This window comes from Epinephelus lanceolatus, chromosome 21 (genome assembly GCF_041903045.1).
Source record: "Epinephelus lanceolatus isolate andai-2023 chromosome 21, ASM4190304v1, whole genome shotgun sequence".
Taxonomy (NCBI): domain Eukaryota; kingdom Metazoa; phylum Chordata; class Actinopteri; order Perciformes; family Serranidae; genus Epinephelus; species Epinephelus lanceolatus.
In genome coordinates, this window is record NC_135754.1 from 17,364,478 (window position 1) to 17,381,840 (window position 17,363).

At 43.8% G+C, this 17,363-nt stretch overlaps 2 protein-coding genes across 2 annotated transcripts in view; one reads left to right on the forward strand and one right to left on the reverse strand.

Annotated features, from left to right (window-relative positions):
* ccdc78 (coiled-coil domain containing 78) overlaps positions 1 to 17,363 on the forward strand; it is a 51,356-nt gene that overhangs the window by 12,862 nt on the left and 21,131 nt on the right. The window lies entirely within an intron of this gene.
* On the reverse strand, positions 9,833 to 15,211 carry metrn (meteorin, glial cell differentiation regulator). The gene is made up of 4 exons (XM_033612295.2): positions 14,895 to 15,211; positions 13,798 to 14,231; positions 12,314 to 12,373; positions 9,833 to 11,674 (listed from the first exon to the last, which is right to left on the reverse strand). Exons 1-4 carry the CDS (start codon positions 14,999 to 15,001, stop codon positions 11,361 to 11,363), a joined length of 915 nt encoding a protein of 304 aa, XP_033468186.1. The 5' UTR covers positions 15,002 to 15,211; the 3' UTR covers positions 9,833 to 11,360.

Here is a 17,363-nt window from a genome sequence, read left to right on the forward strand (position 1 = left end):
AGGCACTGCTCCATACTCAGTCCAAGAAGCCGTGGAAGTGCTCGCCAAACAGGCCTTCAGCCTTACCAGCCAACTGGTGTGTTTACCCTGGCGGCAGTGGCGCTTACACTGGAGAGGTGGAGCTGGGGTGCGGCAGAGGTGAGCTGGGATCCCTGACAGGAGCGGGGCCAAAGTTTTCCCGTCTTGTTGTTTCATTCATCCCCAAAACAAACACATGCACGAGCCAGGTAAGCGCCTTTATGACAATACATGCTAGAGCTCATGGGAAATGTAGGCTTCATTCCGGCAAAACACTACCATTTTTGTCCACAGGGTCGCCAAAATCAACTCAAAATGAAAGTTCCTTGTAGGGGCTTTAAGTAAAAAACCCTCTATTGTCAGGATTGCTGAACTGTGAAGGAAAATGTTGCATGATATTACAAGTTTTAGCAATCTTACAAACTACTAACACTATAATACTTTTGTTATTGGCCGAACGTTGAGTTAGATTCCTAAAAAAATGTGACTGGTTTTTAGCATTCTGGTTCACGTGAAGACCCTGACCTCACAACATTACAACTGTGAGTAAATGTGTGATGCTCATTCACTTTCTCTACTCTCTTCTTTTTTGTCGATGATGCCTTGGGCCCAGATTTTGTTTTGAGAGCAGCACAGTGGGAAAGAGGTTGCATGAATGTGTCGTTCTGAGGATGGGAAGCAGGGTGGAGCGATGCAGAGGAAGTACCTCACATGGCCCGCAATGGGCCGCTCGTCAAGAGGCCCTTTGTTTTAGGAGGTTAATGCCTAATTGATACAGGCTTAATGAGAGCGGGCTGTGTGTGCAGAGTGTGTGTGAGCCGGGGGGCTGGACGGCCCTGCCATAATTGGAACGGACAAGCCTTGTGTGGAAGAGTGCACAGGGAGAGGATTTATGGGAATGCAAGGAAAGTAGAGGCAGAGTGGGAACGAGGAAGAAAAGGTGACAATGAGTACGAGGAATGTGGAGGCAGTGGGAGAGGAATCCGGTGTGATAGCGAGAGTATTGCCAGATCATGAGAAAGAAATGTAGTGACAATGGAAAAGTGAGGACGAACCTTAACCAGGATGTTCCCATGGATGTGTAGCTAATGCTAATTTAGTTTTATGGGTAATTTCTTGAATTCTCCCATGGCACCAATATGAGTTCGGATTGATGTTTAGGTTGTTGCAGATAATGTACCAACAATAGATGGATATTAAGTAGCTGATGCAAAAATGCCACTGCAGTGTTACTGTTTCTGAGGCACCTGTCTTTTCTTTTCTGATGAGCTGTCTTTTCGACCCCCTCTCTCAGTCTGACAGTCTCAGACTATTCATGCTAAGAGTCCCCAGCCTTCCCCCCAGACAAGCTTTCAGTATGAAGGCTAGAGAGGCATTAAGAGGGAGGAGGGAAGGGGCAGGAGAGGGGAGCACAGAAGAACCGTGCACTTCAGAAAACCTTGAAGAATCAGGACTGAAAGCTATGGAGATTCTGGGTGGCTGAGAAAGAGGAGGAAAAAAAGAATGAAAAGAAGAAAAAATAAAGGGGATCAGTGTGCATAATTATAAAGATGAGAGGGGGGACAACAGAAAATGGATTTTTGGAAGTGGGGCTTAAACAGAGTGAGCTGCAGAGAGACAAATTGAAAGGTATAAAGAGAGAGTGTTGAGGAAAGACAGAATATAGGGTGAGAAAAGGGAGGAGGAAGAGTTACAGTAAGGGTGAGAAAGACAGGGGAGGGAGGCAGCTTGATGAACAAGAGCGAGTGAGAATGAGGCTGAGTGTCGGTGAGGGAAGGAGAGAGGGACAGACCCTCTGTTTTCCCACACTCAGCCAGTTCCCACAGCGGACCTGGCTAATCCCTGTCTTAATTGGGGGAGAATTCCAGCGCACATGTTCCCCTGGAATGAGCGTAGAGCGAAGGGAGAGGAAGGCTCGGGAGCTTCTGACACATCAGACGGGCCACAGCGGCTGGGCTGATGCACAGTGTGTGAGTGCACTTTGTTGGAATATAAACATGCCGCCTGACTGTCAGCACGTCTGCTGCATAAATGGCTTCACAAGTTTCTCTGTTTCTTTTTCTTTTCAGTCGATCCAACATGAAAAGTGCTTTTAGCGGCCACTTAGCATTGCTTAGTCACAATTGCACCATGTGAAAAGTATGTAGCTTAAAAGTGTCATTTCATGAATGTTAAAAGGAAAAACCATCCTAAAACATTCTCACTCCGTTAAAGGGTCAGTTCACGCTTTTCCCCTTTACCTCTCGTGCTATCCAGGCATGAACAGTTTTAGTTTCATGCCAAAATTTGTGGCAATATCTAATGCAATGAATGGTGATTTGTCTTTGTTTTTTTTTTTTTAATTTAAATGACATTTCACAAGAATATAGTGACTGTAAAAGTTTGTTGATTATTATTATTTCTGGGACTTCTACAGATAGACAAAGTTTGCAACTAGCTGGTGAACTCGGGGAGCATTTAGCAGCCCAGTTCAGACCAAAGATTTGCAACTAGAGGAGTTGAAACAGGCAACTACTTGCAATGCGTCGTTCTGCAACATTCTAAAAACCTGCTGGTTCACACCAATGCAACTCGATGGGATGGTGTATCATCTCTATGCAACAACTCTCAGTACTTCCGTCCTGATCTCCAGCTTTTCAGGCTTATTTTGTAGCTAAATATAATTTGTAGCTTTTTAAAATATGAATGAGGATAGTGATAGTGAGATACTGGCTACAGCTGCATTTGTAGTAGTGATGAAACAGCAGCAGCGACCTACCGTCCGACACTGGTCGGACCGGCGGCCATTTTGACTTTACCAGTGGACTTCACGACAAGCCAATTGGATGCTGAAACAGGTGACATGCTTTAACGTATAAAACCATCCGCCTGCAATATGTCCAGCTGAGTTGAAGGTGACACCATCAGCCGGCTTGAGTCGAGCTCAGACCAACCAGTTCACACCGCTGCAACTTTACTCTTCAGCGTTCTAAAACGGTTTCGTCTCATCACAAATCTTTGGTCTGAACTGGGCTTTAAAGAGCCAGATATTTCCTTTAGGAGAAAGTGTTGACAGAAACAGAGCCAAAATAGAGTGAATATTTGACACATGTACAACTCCAAATTTATGCTAATCTCCATCTCTGCTTCATGTGTAAAGAGGCAACTGTTTGCTAACATGTTCACTATATCAACTTGATGAATGTCATTGTGTTTGCAGCTTGTTTCCATATGCTTACAAGTGATCAAACAATCAGTTGTTGCAGGTTTAAAGGTCCAGTGTGAAGGATTTAGGGGTATCTATTGCAAGAAACAAGTAGCAACCTCCAGGGCTGAAAAATGAATGAAAAATGAATGTACCAAAAACTGCAGTTCTTTGAATGGCCACTTGAGGCTGGCTCCAGAAGCCGGTGAGTCCCCAAAGACACTCGTGTTAAAATGCTTCACTTTACAGCTTAAATAAACATGTTGACAGTTTGGTACAAAAAACGGTTTTGGTCTCTTTAGCTAATTTCAACATTTACGACAACAGCCATAACTCATCTGTTTACATTTTATTAAGGCTTAAAGTTGCGCATAATTACGGGTGGGCCACTTGAGTGACAGGCCATCTGCCAGTAGTCACAAATATGGTCACCTCCGACTCCAAGATGCCGAACTGAAGGCTTCAAAACGGGACTCCACAAACCAATGAGTGACGTCACGGTAGCTACGTCCATTTTTTAAGCTGATGGGCAGAAATGATATATAATAAACAGTTTTCACTAGTTTATCATCACCTGAAAATAAGAGTCATTGTGTTTTCATTACCTTAGAATGAGTCTTTTATATCTACATACGGAGAGGGCACACTCCCACAGAGTCCCCAATGTTTTTCTCTACAGTAGCCCAGAACGGACAAACAAAACACTGACTCTAGATAGGGCTGTTAGCATTTTGCTACCTCACTGCTAGATTATACTCAATTCTACACACTAGATGTTTAAACCAAAATTACCTGCATGGCCACACAAAATTTGGTTTCGGTTTTAATTTTTGTCCTCTCAAATCATCAAACAAAAAAAAAAAAAACATGACATATTAAAATATTTTATGTGCAGTTTTCCAAGCAGTTTACTATTGTTTCAATGAGCTTAAACAAAAAATTAAAACAGGTTTTGTATACAGTATTGTTCATAAGTTAGTTTGCTTGCTGGGTATTTATTACATATGCCCATTTCCCTGTCTTCGATTAAGCAATGATATCGCCGCTTTTCTCCAAAGACTGTTCAAATGAATTCTGGGAAATGTAGGCAATCATTAATATATGTAGTAGTTAGACAGGCTCAAGAGAAATGGGACGGAACTTCAAACCTTAATATACATGTTATTAATTAATCATATAACACAATTTCTGTATCAAATGATGTGTCCTTCCTTTAATACTAATAAATAAACACCTGCATATAAGTTTCATAATAAGAGAACTGTTGAATATCGTCATGTTTTTAAAGACCTTACAGCCCTGTGCACCAGGCGTATCTGTTGACAAATCTTACCCTCAGGCTGCATTTTGCAGGAGAGAACTGCAATGAGATACTAGTAACATAACAAAACCACCGTGAGTGGCAGTTTCGTTCCAGCCTACTTCTTTTCGAATAAACAATTTGAACAATAGGCACAGTGCAATATGTCTCTGGGGAGGTAACCCAAGAGGACTTCTCTGAGGAGAAAGATAACAGGCAAAAAAATGGGGTGCACAAGGGGAGGCAGTACTGCAGGATTAGATGGGAGAAACACAGAGGTGGGTGGCAGGTAGTGAGAGAAGAACTGCCAGGGAGGTTTCTCCTCTTTGTGTAGTGACAATCAGACAGGTTCTGTGAGAAAAGCATAATCCTTGTGGTTAATTGGCAGGGTTGGAGAGCCCTTCCAAATACAGGTATGTTTCCTTCTAGTGAGTAGACTCTGTCTGGGTTTTAGAACCTAGAAGGCTGACGTCAGCCACATGAGGAAGTATAACAGTTCTGTTTATAGATGAGGGTTTTAGCACATGATAAACTGTAGGAAAATGTAAAGCACCCTAAGGACATGTTCATATTTAAAAACAGGTTTTTCGGGAATATTTAAATTTTTACCCATGCTAGCAGCGTGGCTCTAGGGATGGCTATGTCAACCTATCCACCGCTTGACGAACTAAATTTTGTACTGATGTTAATGGTCCCCAGAGGATGAATCCTATTGACTTGGTGATCCACTGGTATTCCCCAGCACCACCATAAGGTTCACGACTTGTTGTTTCTACAGCTATTGGATGAACTGCCATAACATTTGCTTCGGGCATTCATGTCCCCATATTGTGATAACTTTGGTGATCCTTTAAATTTTTATCTAGCACCATTATCAGGCCAAAATGTATGTGTCCAATAATTTAATTTTTACCACCAAATACCTTCAATACTAATGACACTCCTATCAGCCTCTCCAGTACCTTGGGTTTAGTGCTAATAAAGTGGTTCAGGTATGAGTCTTAAGACCCAGAAACAAGTTCACATTCTTGCACTTCCAGTTCCCTTGTCACAAAGTAATTGAATTTTGTGAGCAGGTTTTTGGATAGAAGCCTGAAATGAGCTCTGTGGTTAACACAAGGAATACTTCACCTGCAAAATGACTCACCACATGTTACCTTGACTTTGTAAGGACAAATTGAGTTTTTCGAAGAATCCAAAATAGGCGAATAGTTTTCATGAATTGAATTCAACGGGGTCTGCATTTAACAACAGCAAAACTATATCAAAACATCCTTTTACACACTGTAACAGAACTTGTGCATTATAATCCAAGCATCATTTATCTAGTCGTATGCTTAGTACTTCCCAAACACATGCATTTTCGCCAAAACATTACAATTTAAAACCCATCAGTACACACAGTCTCATGCACAGCAGAGTAGCGTACTTGGGCACGTCTGTGCATTTGAACTCTGCATAAGCGGAGCTCATATGCCCATGTATGCTCAGGCACACTCAGAACATGCTATATAGATGTTTTGGTAAAGTTTTGCTGTTTACTTCAATTCATGAAGAATGTTTCCCATTTTAGATTCTCCATTCAAGTTGAGGCATGCAAGAAAAGTAAAGTTTTCTTCACAAATTCAAGGTAATGCGGCAGGTACTCAATTGACAAATTGTCATTGTGAGTTTTTTATATTCACTTTTTGTTCTACAACATAAAATACATCATTAAATACCCGACTCATGAGTTTTGTAGCTTTAACACATCCTAAAAAAGACAGCTGCTAACAGCATGCCAAACACGGCCTAACAGCCTCTTTCTGGTGGCGACGTTAGCATCACATGGCCGTGGTGTAGTTTGTTTTTAACCTAAAGTTAGCTTTGTACTTCTGGTGATTTTATTTACACTTCAAAAATAATAAAAGTGGCTTTGATTAGTGAAGATAATGTTGCTTGACAAAATGTGTCAGGATCATAAACTTTTGTTTGCCACAGAGCTTTTTTTCTGCAATAATCCAAGATCCAATGGAAAAAAACCTCACTGGCTTTTCGTCAAGGGAACCAGAGCATTGTGTGAACTTCCAAATATGCCTACAAAAATCATCATCCCTGCAGCACTGTATTGACAACTGTCAGCATGCTAACATGCATGGTTAACATGATAAACCTACCTGTTAAACATTAGCATGTATCCATCCATCTCTTTTCTACTACATGAGCCTGTTTCCCCTCATCCTGCCACAGTGAATGTCTCTAAGTAGCCTTATTAGAGGATGATGTCAGTGTTTGGAGGTTTTTGTGGTTGTACCCCCTGCCGGCGATGTCAGCCCCCGGGATACGGTGAGGAGATGGCAGCTGTGTTCAGTTCAAACAGAGGGGTAGCGAGCGGGCCTTCATTGGAGGGGGTCGCAATTCATTCCCTGTGTCTCTCCTTACAATACTTTTTTTGGCGGGAAAGCACCAAAGACGCTTGTTTGACCCAACTTGTGTTTCTTTGCGGGACCCCCTCCCTGAGAAAAGTGTCGCCCGCCTCCACACTCATACACCATGTCCACCCTGTCTTGATTGATTTTCAGTGCGCATTTTGGAAGGGATTACAGCCATCTGCAGGCTCTTGAGGAACAAAGGGGGCTCCTCGCTCTCCTCCCTTCAGTACTTCAGAGGGATAACATGGCCAGATAAACATGCTCTTGCACCGCTCTGCACTTGTTCTCTATTCTGCCTTGACCTCTCAACCCACCCACACTGCCCACTCAACTTTAAAGCTGACCATGTTATTCTCTCCTGCCCTCACCCTGCCCTGTGAATACAGGCTACTCATCACTCTTTGCAAATTGCTCATCACAAAAAGACCAATATGAGTCAGTGCATCATTAAACTGTTGCACTGAAAGAGTCCTGGCATCATGCTCACCGATTGCTTACAGCTTGCGTTTTCCCTGGCCTGATGATAAAACTTATGCATAACAATTTAACAAGCTCTCAGACGTGAACATTCACATTTTCCACCCGGGAATCATCACTACCAGCTGTGCGCGGGTGTTATGGGAACTCAGAAATTGTCAGCTGGGAATCTGGGATGCCAAAGTGTGGTCATGGGCTCGGAGCTCACTGTCAGCTGGTGCCAAGCTGATGGAGAGGCAGCAGGATGCGCGGCCACTGAGTCACGGGAAGAGGTGGACACACCACTCAGCCCAGTGTGTGGTTGCGGTGGGTTAGATTTCCAGAACGGTGAAATTATTTGTTTGTGTGGAAAATAAGGGCTGATGAGATCCACAGCTGTCTGTTAATCACTTCTTACTAATCTAGTGTATGGAGAAGCTGTGCGTCAAGTGTGTGGCAACCACTGTTTTGGATCCACAACAACAGCTGTGGGCCAAGCTGTGGGAAAGATTAGATGGTGAGGCCATACAAAGATGGTTGCAGTGGAGAGATCCAGGTGAGGGATATGTGTGAGAAGCTCTTATGCAGTGAGAGACAGGAGTGAAAGTGAATTAAGAGATTGCAATGAATGCATGCAGATAAGTCCACTATCAGACGGGATTAGCAGGTTCCATATCTGTCACTATCACAGGTTTGCAGGTCTGATTTGTGGACCTTTAACTGACAGAGTTTCTGCTGCAAATACAGGACCTGTGTGCAGGGTGGGGTGTTATTGTGCTAGACTACAAGGGAGTGTCCAGGAGCACTTTGCCCCCTGCCTGCACTCTCATCTCTGGAGCTTTGTCTCCGGCCACTTCCCTCAAACTCCCCCAGGGGCTGACGGAAGTCCACACCCAACCACACTCTCTCCCAACGCTTTGGATTCCCCTGTCCTGAGTACTTCCCGCCTCGCCGTGTCCATACCTCACCTCAACAACACAACAGGACAGAATAAAGAGAGGAGCAAAGGGGGAGGAGGGTTTATTGTGTGTCTGCAGTGCTCTGCAAAACAAATGACAGTCAGTCGGCATCAAAGGAGTGTGTGCAACAGAATCATATAGAGGTTAGATGCACACAATTAAATTTCTATTTTTCCCAACATTTTTTGTCACGTATGCACACATTTCAACCGTACTAGTTGCAATAGTGTTTATTTAGTAAGCGCAAACTGTGCCAGTGTGTCATTGTGGCTACACTGACATCATTACTGCAGTTTTGGGGGTTCACGCTGGGGTCGCAAAGATGTAACAACAATGCAGGAAGTTGAGCTTTGTCAAAATGTCACATGATGTATTGGTTGTTGGAGAATAATTTGAGCGCTCTTTGTTTTGCCTTATCAGCCCTGCAGCAGTAACCTCAGATGTACTGAAGGGAAGGGGGCAGAGGTGTGTGTGTGTGTGTTTGTGCAGAGCTGAGCGGCTCGGGGCCCCCAGCTACGGGATGTTTTAAAGGAGCACTGAGGCAGTAAATAGCTGGGGAGGCTGGAGGTTCACTCACATGAACTACTGATGCGGTGGCAAGCCAGTGTCAGGGTTTCTATGGGAGATAGCTCAGCAGACACGGAAGGCATGTAGAGCTTTTGTGATTTTTTTTTTTTCCTCCCATTTAACCAAAACACCATGTAAATTCCCCAGCTGCTCTTTTTCAAACAGATTTACAGCTTGCAGTAAATCTGAGATTTCACTGAGGTGTGTGCATGTACATTTTAATGCAGAATTTTTCCAAGGAGGAGCAACAGGTGGTAAATTTATTGTAGATGTTCAGCAGTATTAGCGTTTTTGTATTATCTACCATGCAGTTCCTCATCTGTTAGAGGAGAAAATGGGTGACAGATATGGTGTGTGATGCTGTAGATAAAATCTAAGTCGTGTTGGGAAACAAACAGGTTCAAGGCGCATGTCTGAAGTGCAGTGGAAAAGTGATTTGGTTTGATTGTGTCCTCGTGCACACGCGGGCAGGATAAAGTGAGCGACTGTGTGGCACCTCAGCTCAACCGAGCCTGCCACGCCGCTCCCTTAATGGCAATTTATTGCTTCCTGAAACCTGAAAATGGGAGGCTAAGGACAACAGAATTCCAAGCGCTGCTCTCTACCTCCTTCCCCGTCCGAACGCCCTCAGGGTCCTGAACACTCCTTAAATCTCTCCGCCTTTTAGGCCTCTCGCTCTCTCAGGCACGCCATTTGTTCTGAGCTTTCAGGGATGTGATTCATGGGTACTTGAAGTGACTTATGTCTGAGAAAAGTTAACCATGCTAGAAACCTTTGGACCCAAATACTATGGTGTAGGTTAAACTGTGTTGATGTTTTAGGTAAGAGGGTTAGTGTGCTGATAAATGAGTGATCCAACGTTTGTGGAGCATGAAACGACCAAAGAGTTCAAAGTGAATATGAGAAAGGCTTCAAGAAGAAAACAAATACACTGGTGTTTTCTCACAGTATATTTTAATAACGCAGACAAACACAAAAATAATCCACAATACTGACACAATGTTGTTTTTTCCACAGACTTTTTTTTTCATGCTAAAATTTCTTATAAACATATTTACATTCACATTGCTATTGACATAAATTCACATAGAAAACAAACAGCAAAAATGGCAGTGTACGCATTTAAGACATACCGCTTCAGCACATTGCGGTAATTTGGTATGAACCCCCTCCCCTTGTTGATATAGTGCACATTAGATATGAAATCATACAACAGAGCAGAATTTTACACATTAAATGCATATTATTGTGTTTCTCTTGAGCTAGCCTCGTCCAGTGTCATAACTTGTTTTCCACCAAAAGCTGGATCAAGGATTTGTTCATCCATACCATCACGTTTATATCATATGATAACACTGGACTTCGGATATGAATGGCTGTTGTCATCAGTTTTATGAACGTTGCTGGCTATATACAGGTGAATATCTTGTGACAACATCAGCAGAGAGCAGTGAATGACTTGACAACAAAACGTGTAACTGCTTTGGCAACACTGCTGCAATTCCACTCCCACGTATTTTTTAAATAATTCTCTTTTAAGTCCAATTAGTTTTGCAGAAATATCGTGTGGCTACTGAAATGTATAAACAGGCCTCCTAAAAGCCTGTATCTCCTTACTGAATCTCAGAGTTGGCTAGCATATGAAAGTGCTCTCAGCACTAGTTTGAGCTGCTGCTCAGGTAGCCTTAGCTTTGTGTCACTACGGTACGTGCTCACATCATCTGTACATATATTAAATTCTCAATCGCTCCACTATGCTACATATAGTTGCTTTTTATTTGGTTTTCAGTGCTTGCAGCATCACACTTTCCAGATCATTCCCTTTTCCTTTATCAGTGCAAATATATATTTTTTAACATTTTGTTCAATGAGGACTTTTTTTTTTTAATAATAATCTCCTTAATAATACTGAGGATGACCCCAGTGACGGGGTCGGCAGCAAAACATCACTTTCCCATGGCCTGACATTTACTGAACAAAAAGGTGCCTAAAGTGTATCCTCGCAGGGACACCAACTAGTAGGCAGTGAGCTTTCTATAGAACTTTTCATAAATTTTCCTGAGTTTCAAAGCAATGACTCTCAATAGGCCTGAATTAATGGCTTGACTTAATTTATCCCGAATGGAAAGCTTTTCAATAGATTTTCTCTGACCCTGCATAATGGCATCGCTGTGTGTTCAAACTGTCCAATGCCAAATGCTTATAATCTTCATTTCAACCACGTCCCTCATGTCACAACTGCACCAGGTTCTTTTTGACCCGGTGACTGCATATTGCACTGAAATGGTGCTGGGAGAAGTCCATTTCACTCCTCAGACCTTTGGGAAGACGTTGGTGGCACCATGCTGCATTGGCCAACGGTTGCACAATGTGGCTTCTTCCAAAACGTGGAACAGGGCTGAGTTTGGCCTGGCTTTCAATGCGGCCTTGACTCTTGAGTGGTAGACAAGTGGCTGAGTTTTGACTCAGTCTACTGGGAGTTCACAGGGTATCTGCTGGGCTGCTTTAGCTATAGTGTAAGCCCACTGGAAGTCCTTGTAACGGGGAGCGCAGCCCAACCAGGCCTCCCCGAAGTGGACCCGGCCGGTGAAGAGAAAGCTGCCGGGCCCAGGTTTGACCCCACATTGCAGCAAAGTCCTGACCTCACCCCGGCTGCTCAGGCGACTGTTGCCGGTGAACAGGGCATACTTCTGACGAAACACCCGGGTGGCGCTGACTTTGATCACCGCTGCTCGAAGGTTATCGTCTTCCACCACTGATCGGATGTTACCTCGCACAACTGTGGATAAACAGAACACTCAGGTTAATTTCTACAGTAACCTCAAGAAACAGAATTTAAATCTATGTGCTTTTGTTAACTTATGTTTTGCTATACTTTTGTTGACGACATTTTGCTTTACGTTAGCTAGCGGGGTGATTCTTTGTTGAGCCACCAGTCCATGGTAAAAGCCGTACGAAGGCCCAACCCTGCTCACTAATCCTAACTTTTGTTGCCAGTTGAACTTCTCCTCAGTGGCATTACAGCTCAATCAGAGGCCTGCAGATTAGTCCACTGCTCCTTCTCTGGGGGGGTGATGTCAGGATTAGTCCACTACAGTGCCTCCAGTGGGGGTTCCTGTGTGTTGGGGGGTTGCGGAGAGCTGCTGTTTCACCTTTAACCTTTGCACTTTTGAGAGGAGGGGATTTGGAGGCACTGGGGTGCTCTGGCTTTTAAACCGATTTGACACATTTGTAGATCCTGTCGAGGAATCATTATGCTCTACAGCTTTGCTGCCAGGACTTTGTGGTGGTCTGGTTTAATTTGTTAATCTTGGCCGAGTGAGAGGAGCGGATTTCTATGTAATGATGACATTTTGTTCCTGGTTTTCTGGGTTTTTTATGTGTGATTTTAGGGTGCATGTTGTATCAGGTAACTTACCAAAGTCACTGGTGCAAACAGCCATCAGGATCTCGGTGTTGTTGCAGGGTCTGCAGGCCTCTGTAGAGACAACAAGAGGAGGGAAAGAGTCAGTTGGTGACCTCACATAACACTCTAAACTGCTTGAAAAAACACCTATATGCTAATACTTTAACTGGGCCTCTGGAAATCAAAGACCGCATTTCCAGATCACATGCACAGGAATGTGAGATGTGAATCCAGACCTTAAACTCTGTGCAAAGACGAGCAACAAAGGCGAGACCAACCACTGCGTTCTAACAGACAGCTGCTACTTTTACAGTTGGCAGAGGAGGTCCAGCGAGGCTTTAAGGTGCTTCCACCCCAGACGATTTAAAGGCCAGATGAAACTTCCCCACTTAAAGCCTTTCAGGGTGTCTACAGTCACACCTCATCAAAGCCTGCTAGACAGGGGCCGAGGAGAGGGAGTGGGAGAGGACTTCAAAGATTTTTTTTAAAGGCGCACAATCCCACTTCCCACAAAGTACTCTCCTTTCTTCCTGCAAAGGCTTGACAACTTTTCTAAAAAACAAAACAGTACAGTGCACCTTGCTAAAATCCGTAACAGGATTTGCAGATTGACAAAAAAATTTAAACCAGCAAAGCTCTGTCCGTCTGCATTGACTGAGCTGTGGGTAGACAACAAAAAAGAGTCCTGGCATTTTTTAAAGTTCTCCTTGTGGTTCTTTGGAGGCCCCTTGCCCACCCCACACATTCTCCTTCTTAGTGAAAACCTCTTGATAAATGAGATTCCTTCCTCTCTAGTCCACAGCAAACCCCTTTCCAAGCCTAATCAGTGTGTGTGTGTGTGTGTGTGTGTGTGTGGGAGGGGGAGAGAGATGTAGAGGAGGGGGGAGTATACTCCTACAGACAAGTCTCCCCACAGAGAGGCAGCTCAACAAAAGAGGGGAGCATCTCAGCTGGGCAGAGGCCTCCATGTCGCCTAGGCGACGGCAGTAATCCCAGAATACTCATGCGGCACCCATTCAAAGGGCTCTGGACTCTGGAGAAAGCCCCACATACTGTGCTTTTGTCCCCCCCTCCTCCCCACTCCACGGCTCTCCTTCTCCTACTCCAAACCAGCACGCCTCTGGGGAAAGTTTTGGCCACTTCCTCCTCTCTGCACTCTGCATGAGCTGTGGAAAGTCCAACCAGCCCACAGAGGCCTGTTATGAATTATGATTCATCTACAGGGAGGATTTGATGGTGTATAATATCATCAGTGGTGGGTTAAACCCTTGCATCCTCCAAACTTTTCGGGAAGGAAGAAAAATAAGTTTGACCGCAGTTTGGTGGGTTTTTTTGTTCAAGTTTTGTTTCTTATTTCAAGTTTTCTCTGGGATAAAGACGCATTTTAATGGCTAGAATTGACAAATTTAAGCAAAAACACTTCGCTGTGTCTCCTTATTTGACCCCAAGTAGCCACACTCAAAACAACATGGCCGCCTAATGCCTCACTGTCTCACCTTCACTGCTGATGGGGTTGGAGTCCAGCGACAAGCGTGCAGTCCAGTCCCCTCTCAGCTCGTACCGAAAGGAGGCGATCCTCCTGCTGATGTCCTGATGAGGCGTAGCCTGCAGGAAGAGAGCCACCCTCTCCCCAGGCAGGCGGCTGAAGCAGCGAACCCTCGGCGGGGGCGAAGACTCCAGACGGTCCCCTACCAGGAGCTCCAGGACCCCATCTCTCTCCAGGTACAGCTGGGCTCCGTGGAACTGCTCCGAGGGCTTGACGCAGGCCGTGATGAGGCCCGAGCTGCTGCCGCCTGGCCCCACCGCCACAGAGGGCAGGCGGGGTGAGAGGGTGAGGCGCAGGGCCCCTTTGGGATACAGCCAGTCCAGTGTGCCCTCAGAGCAGTGGAGGGAGATCTGCTCCACGCTGCCCTGCTGCTGGGACAAACCACTGTGAGGAGGAAAAAGGGAGGGAGAAAAGGTTATGTAAAGGTTTTTATATTATTTTTTCCAGGCATGAGTTCACTTAGAAAATAAGTTCCTAACATCAGCATCATCAGTGGATACTTTCCTAAAATAGCTGAACTGCAAGGTGGGCTGAGCTGGTTTAAATGTGAGCAGACAGGCAACTTAAACCAAACATTTATGAGTGGAAACAGAAGATGACAGTAAAAAATATTTTCACATCAGGACACACTCAGAGAATACACCGCCTGCTGGCAGCTTGTGGTAGCAGGGGCCAATCATTGCATTTTAAGGGCCAAACTTCCACAAAAGTCCTCTGCAGGTATTTCAACAGTATATCTATAATGGAACTACCCTTCAACAACTGCATGCACACCGCATGTTTTTCCTCCAAGTATCAGCATTAATCCTCCAGTCTCCTGTCTGTCTGGACCCCCCATGCCTCCTGCAGACAACCCGGAGGCGCATTCGCAGCGGAGCACTAAACATTTTCACTGCGCGCTAATGGCAAGTCTCAACATGTTGCATTCACACACACATTGTCCTTCACCAGCCGGGACACCTGTAGCATCTTTGAGCGGCATTTTTGCACCACCTTTTCATTCAGCCAAAATGCACAGAGAGCGCACATGCAATATGAAATACTTGCCTGCCTCTCCAGCTGCACTGGTCTTCAGAGTAGCTCGAAAAAGCCTCGTGAAAAATGGCAAAAAGTAAAATCCAAATTGCGTTAATCCAAACCCCGAAAGCATGCATTTTCGACAGTGGAGGATGCACAAGTAAAAAGTAAAAATAAAAAAGGAAATAAAATGTTGGAAGAAGATAATTCCTCTGCGAATACAATTCCCCTATAAAACTCTATCTCTGATAACCTCCATAGTTTCGTATCCTCTTACCCTGATGTGTAAGATAAGAGAATACAGCTAGACACTAAACTCTCTCCTCCGCACTCTCCGGCTGCTGTGCGTCAGTGAGACGCAGAGCTCTGAAGTTATGCACCCTCAGAAAAACTTCAGGGACCAATCAGAGTCCGAGAAGTGAAACTTTAAACCACTCACACAGCGGAGGGGGAGGGACGTCTGACCTGCTGCATGACTATGCAACAGTAATCAAGTCACTATTGTGTCTGACTTAAGTGCAGAGAAAACACTATTTAACTGGCATGCTTAGTGAATTTACTTTTAGTTTATTTAATTTTTTTTATTCCTTTTTAATTTTGTTTTTTTCTATCTTACACTACTGGAATTGGTTTTATTTGTTTTGTTATTAAATCTAATGATTTTATAATTTGATGGTATACATTTTCTTGCCCTTTGTGAGGCGCTTTGTAACTTGTGCTCTATGAATGTATCATAAAAATGTTTTATTATTATTTACAGTGCCCATCTAGAAATGTTTTCAGACAAATAAATTAAAAATAAATAATTATATAAATGAAAAATAATTAAAAATTAAATTGAATTGAATTGATTAATATAAAAATAAATAAATAAATACCCTGCATTTAATAATAACGTTTTGCCTGATATGGTTTTTCCACAAACAAAATTTGACTAAAAAAAATTAATTAATTAGTTAGCGCTAGCTAGCATGTTCTGTTGGCTTGTTTTAGACAATGGAGGAAGATGATACTCATCCCAAGTGTTGGAGTGCACTCTGGCACAAACTGGACCGTTCATAAACTCGGAGCGCCGTCGGAATGTATGAATGAATGTTTGTTTATCCAGGGCACACTCTTGGCACTCTGAAATATAACGCTCCGTTTCTTCGACCAACAGGGCTCTCATTTTAGTGTAGAGCGTCAGACTGATTTTACGAAGGTACCATGTCAGGTCACTCACTCCAACACTGATTATCCATGCTGAACTGGCCGGAAAAAAAGCCAACAAGACTGACTAGTGCCAACGATGCAGGACACACCACAAAAACTATGCCAACAGACATTTAACGATGGCCCAACACTGACTGATAGCCGACCTTTGGCTTGGTGTGTCAGGGCTCTGATTTTCCACATCACACTTTAAGTTGCCTATTGGACTAGTAATCGCTTTTTAACTAGTTGTGATGTCACAAGGACCCAACAACAATAAGGGAAACATATTTTTGGGTGGAACAGGCTTTTAAAACTTTATGATGCTGGAATTTATGGCAGAGGAATCTTAGGTTTTCAAAATATTGTTACAACTTTTCTTTCATAACCACTTTCTTTTCAAGTTATGGTCGTTAGACTGAGAGAAACACAAAGAAAATCCTTGTTGTAATCTTAATTAATTGCCTTTTTAACATCCCTAATCCACTGATCTTTTAATAAAGCTTCTTGTGGATTTGATCAATAGCATACTTTCATTCTGCAGCATTTTATTTCTTAACAACACTAGCCATTTCAAAGGCGTCTGAAATGTTCATGAGACCAAATCAAATGGAAAAGACGAGACATAAAGCCCTGGTCACAGTTCAGTGATGCTAACCTGATTTTCAGACGCATCATATATGATGCCGATGATAATGAAGATTTTGCCTCCTCTGGCTGTCGTGCCCTCTGCCCTTTACCCCGCTGGGCTCCTCTTTCATGTTGTGGTATTTATAACCAAATCAAATATTCTTTTGTGCTAACACTGCCATCCATCTCCCGGAGCCAGTGACTTTCCATGTACGTGTGTGTGTGCGTGATGAAAGTCTAGGCCCCTCCGATGGAGTTATGACAAGGCCTCAGACCAACACAAAGGCACATGTGCAGAAATCCAGCTGCTTTATTGTCTGCAGCAGGATGGAGCTTTGTTTTCTGCAGGGCATTTCAAAGCAGCGGTGTTTAAAGTGGCGAGCGACGGGGGGGGGGGTGACCCAGTCAAAGAAAAATGAATACATTAGTGCCTAAACTCAGTTATGGACTTCACAAATATGTCACAGCATCCACGTGTGCTCAGTGTATTCAGACACACAGACAGTCAGATTTACACACTTTGTCAAACGCATCAGTGTGCAAGCATTCATACACGCGTCCACTAAAACAATAGCACACACACGCTTTGTGACCCTGGTGTGACCTGAGCTACAGCCTTCTCCAGCGAGGATCATATTCAGCTTTGATGTGGCGTGTGTGTATAATGCACTGGTATGC

Excerpts from the sequence above, each read along its gene's own strand:
- metrn (XM_033612295.2), bottom strand. The coding sequence starts at position 15,001 with ATGCATGCTTTCGGGGTTTGGATTAACGCAATTTGGATTTTACTTTTT. Across the intron at positions 12,374-13,797 it reads CAACCCCATCAGCAGTGAAG|AGGCCTGCAGACCCTGCAAC; the intron begins GTGAGACAGTGA and ends TTGTCTCTACAG. Across the intron at positions 11,675-12,313 it reads TGTTTGCACCAGTGACTTTG|TTGTGCGAGGTAACATCCGA; the intron begins GTAAGTTACCTG and ends GTTTATCCACAG.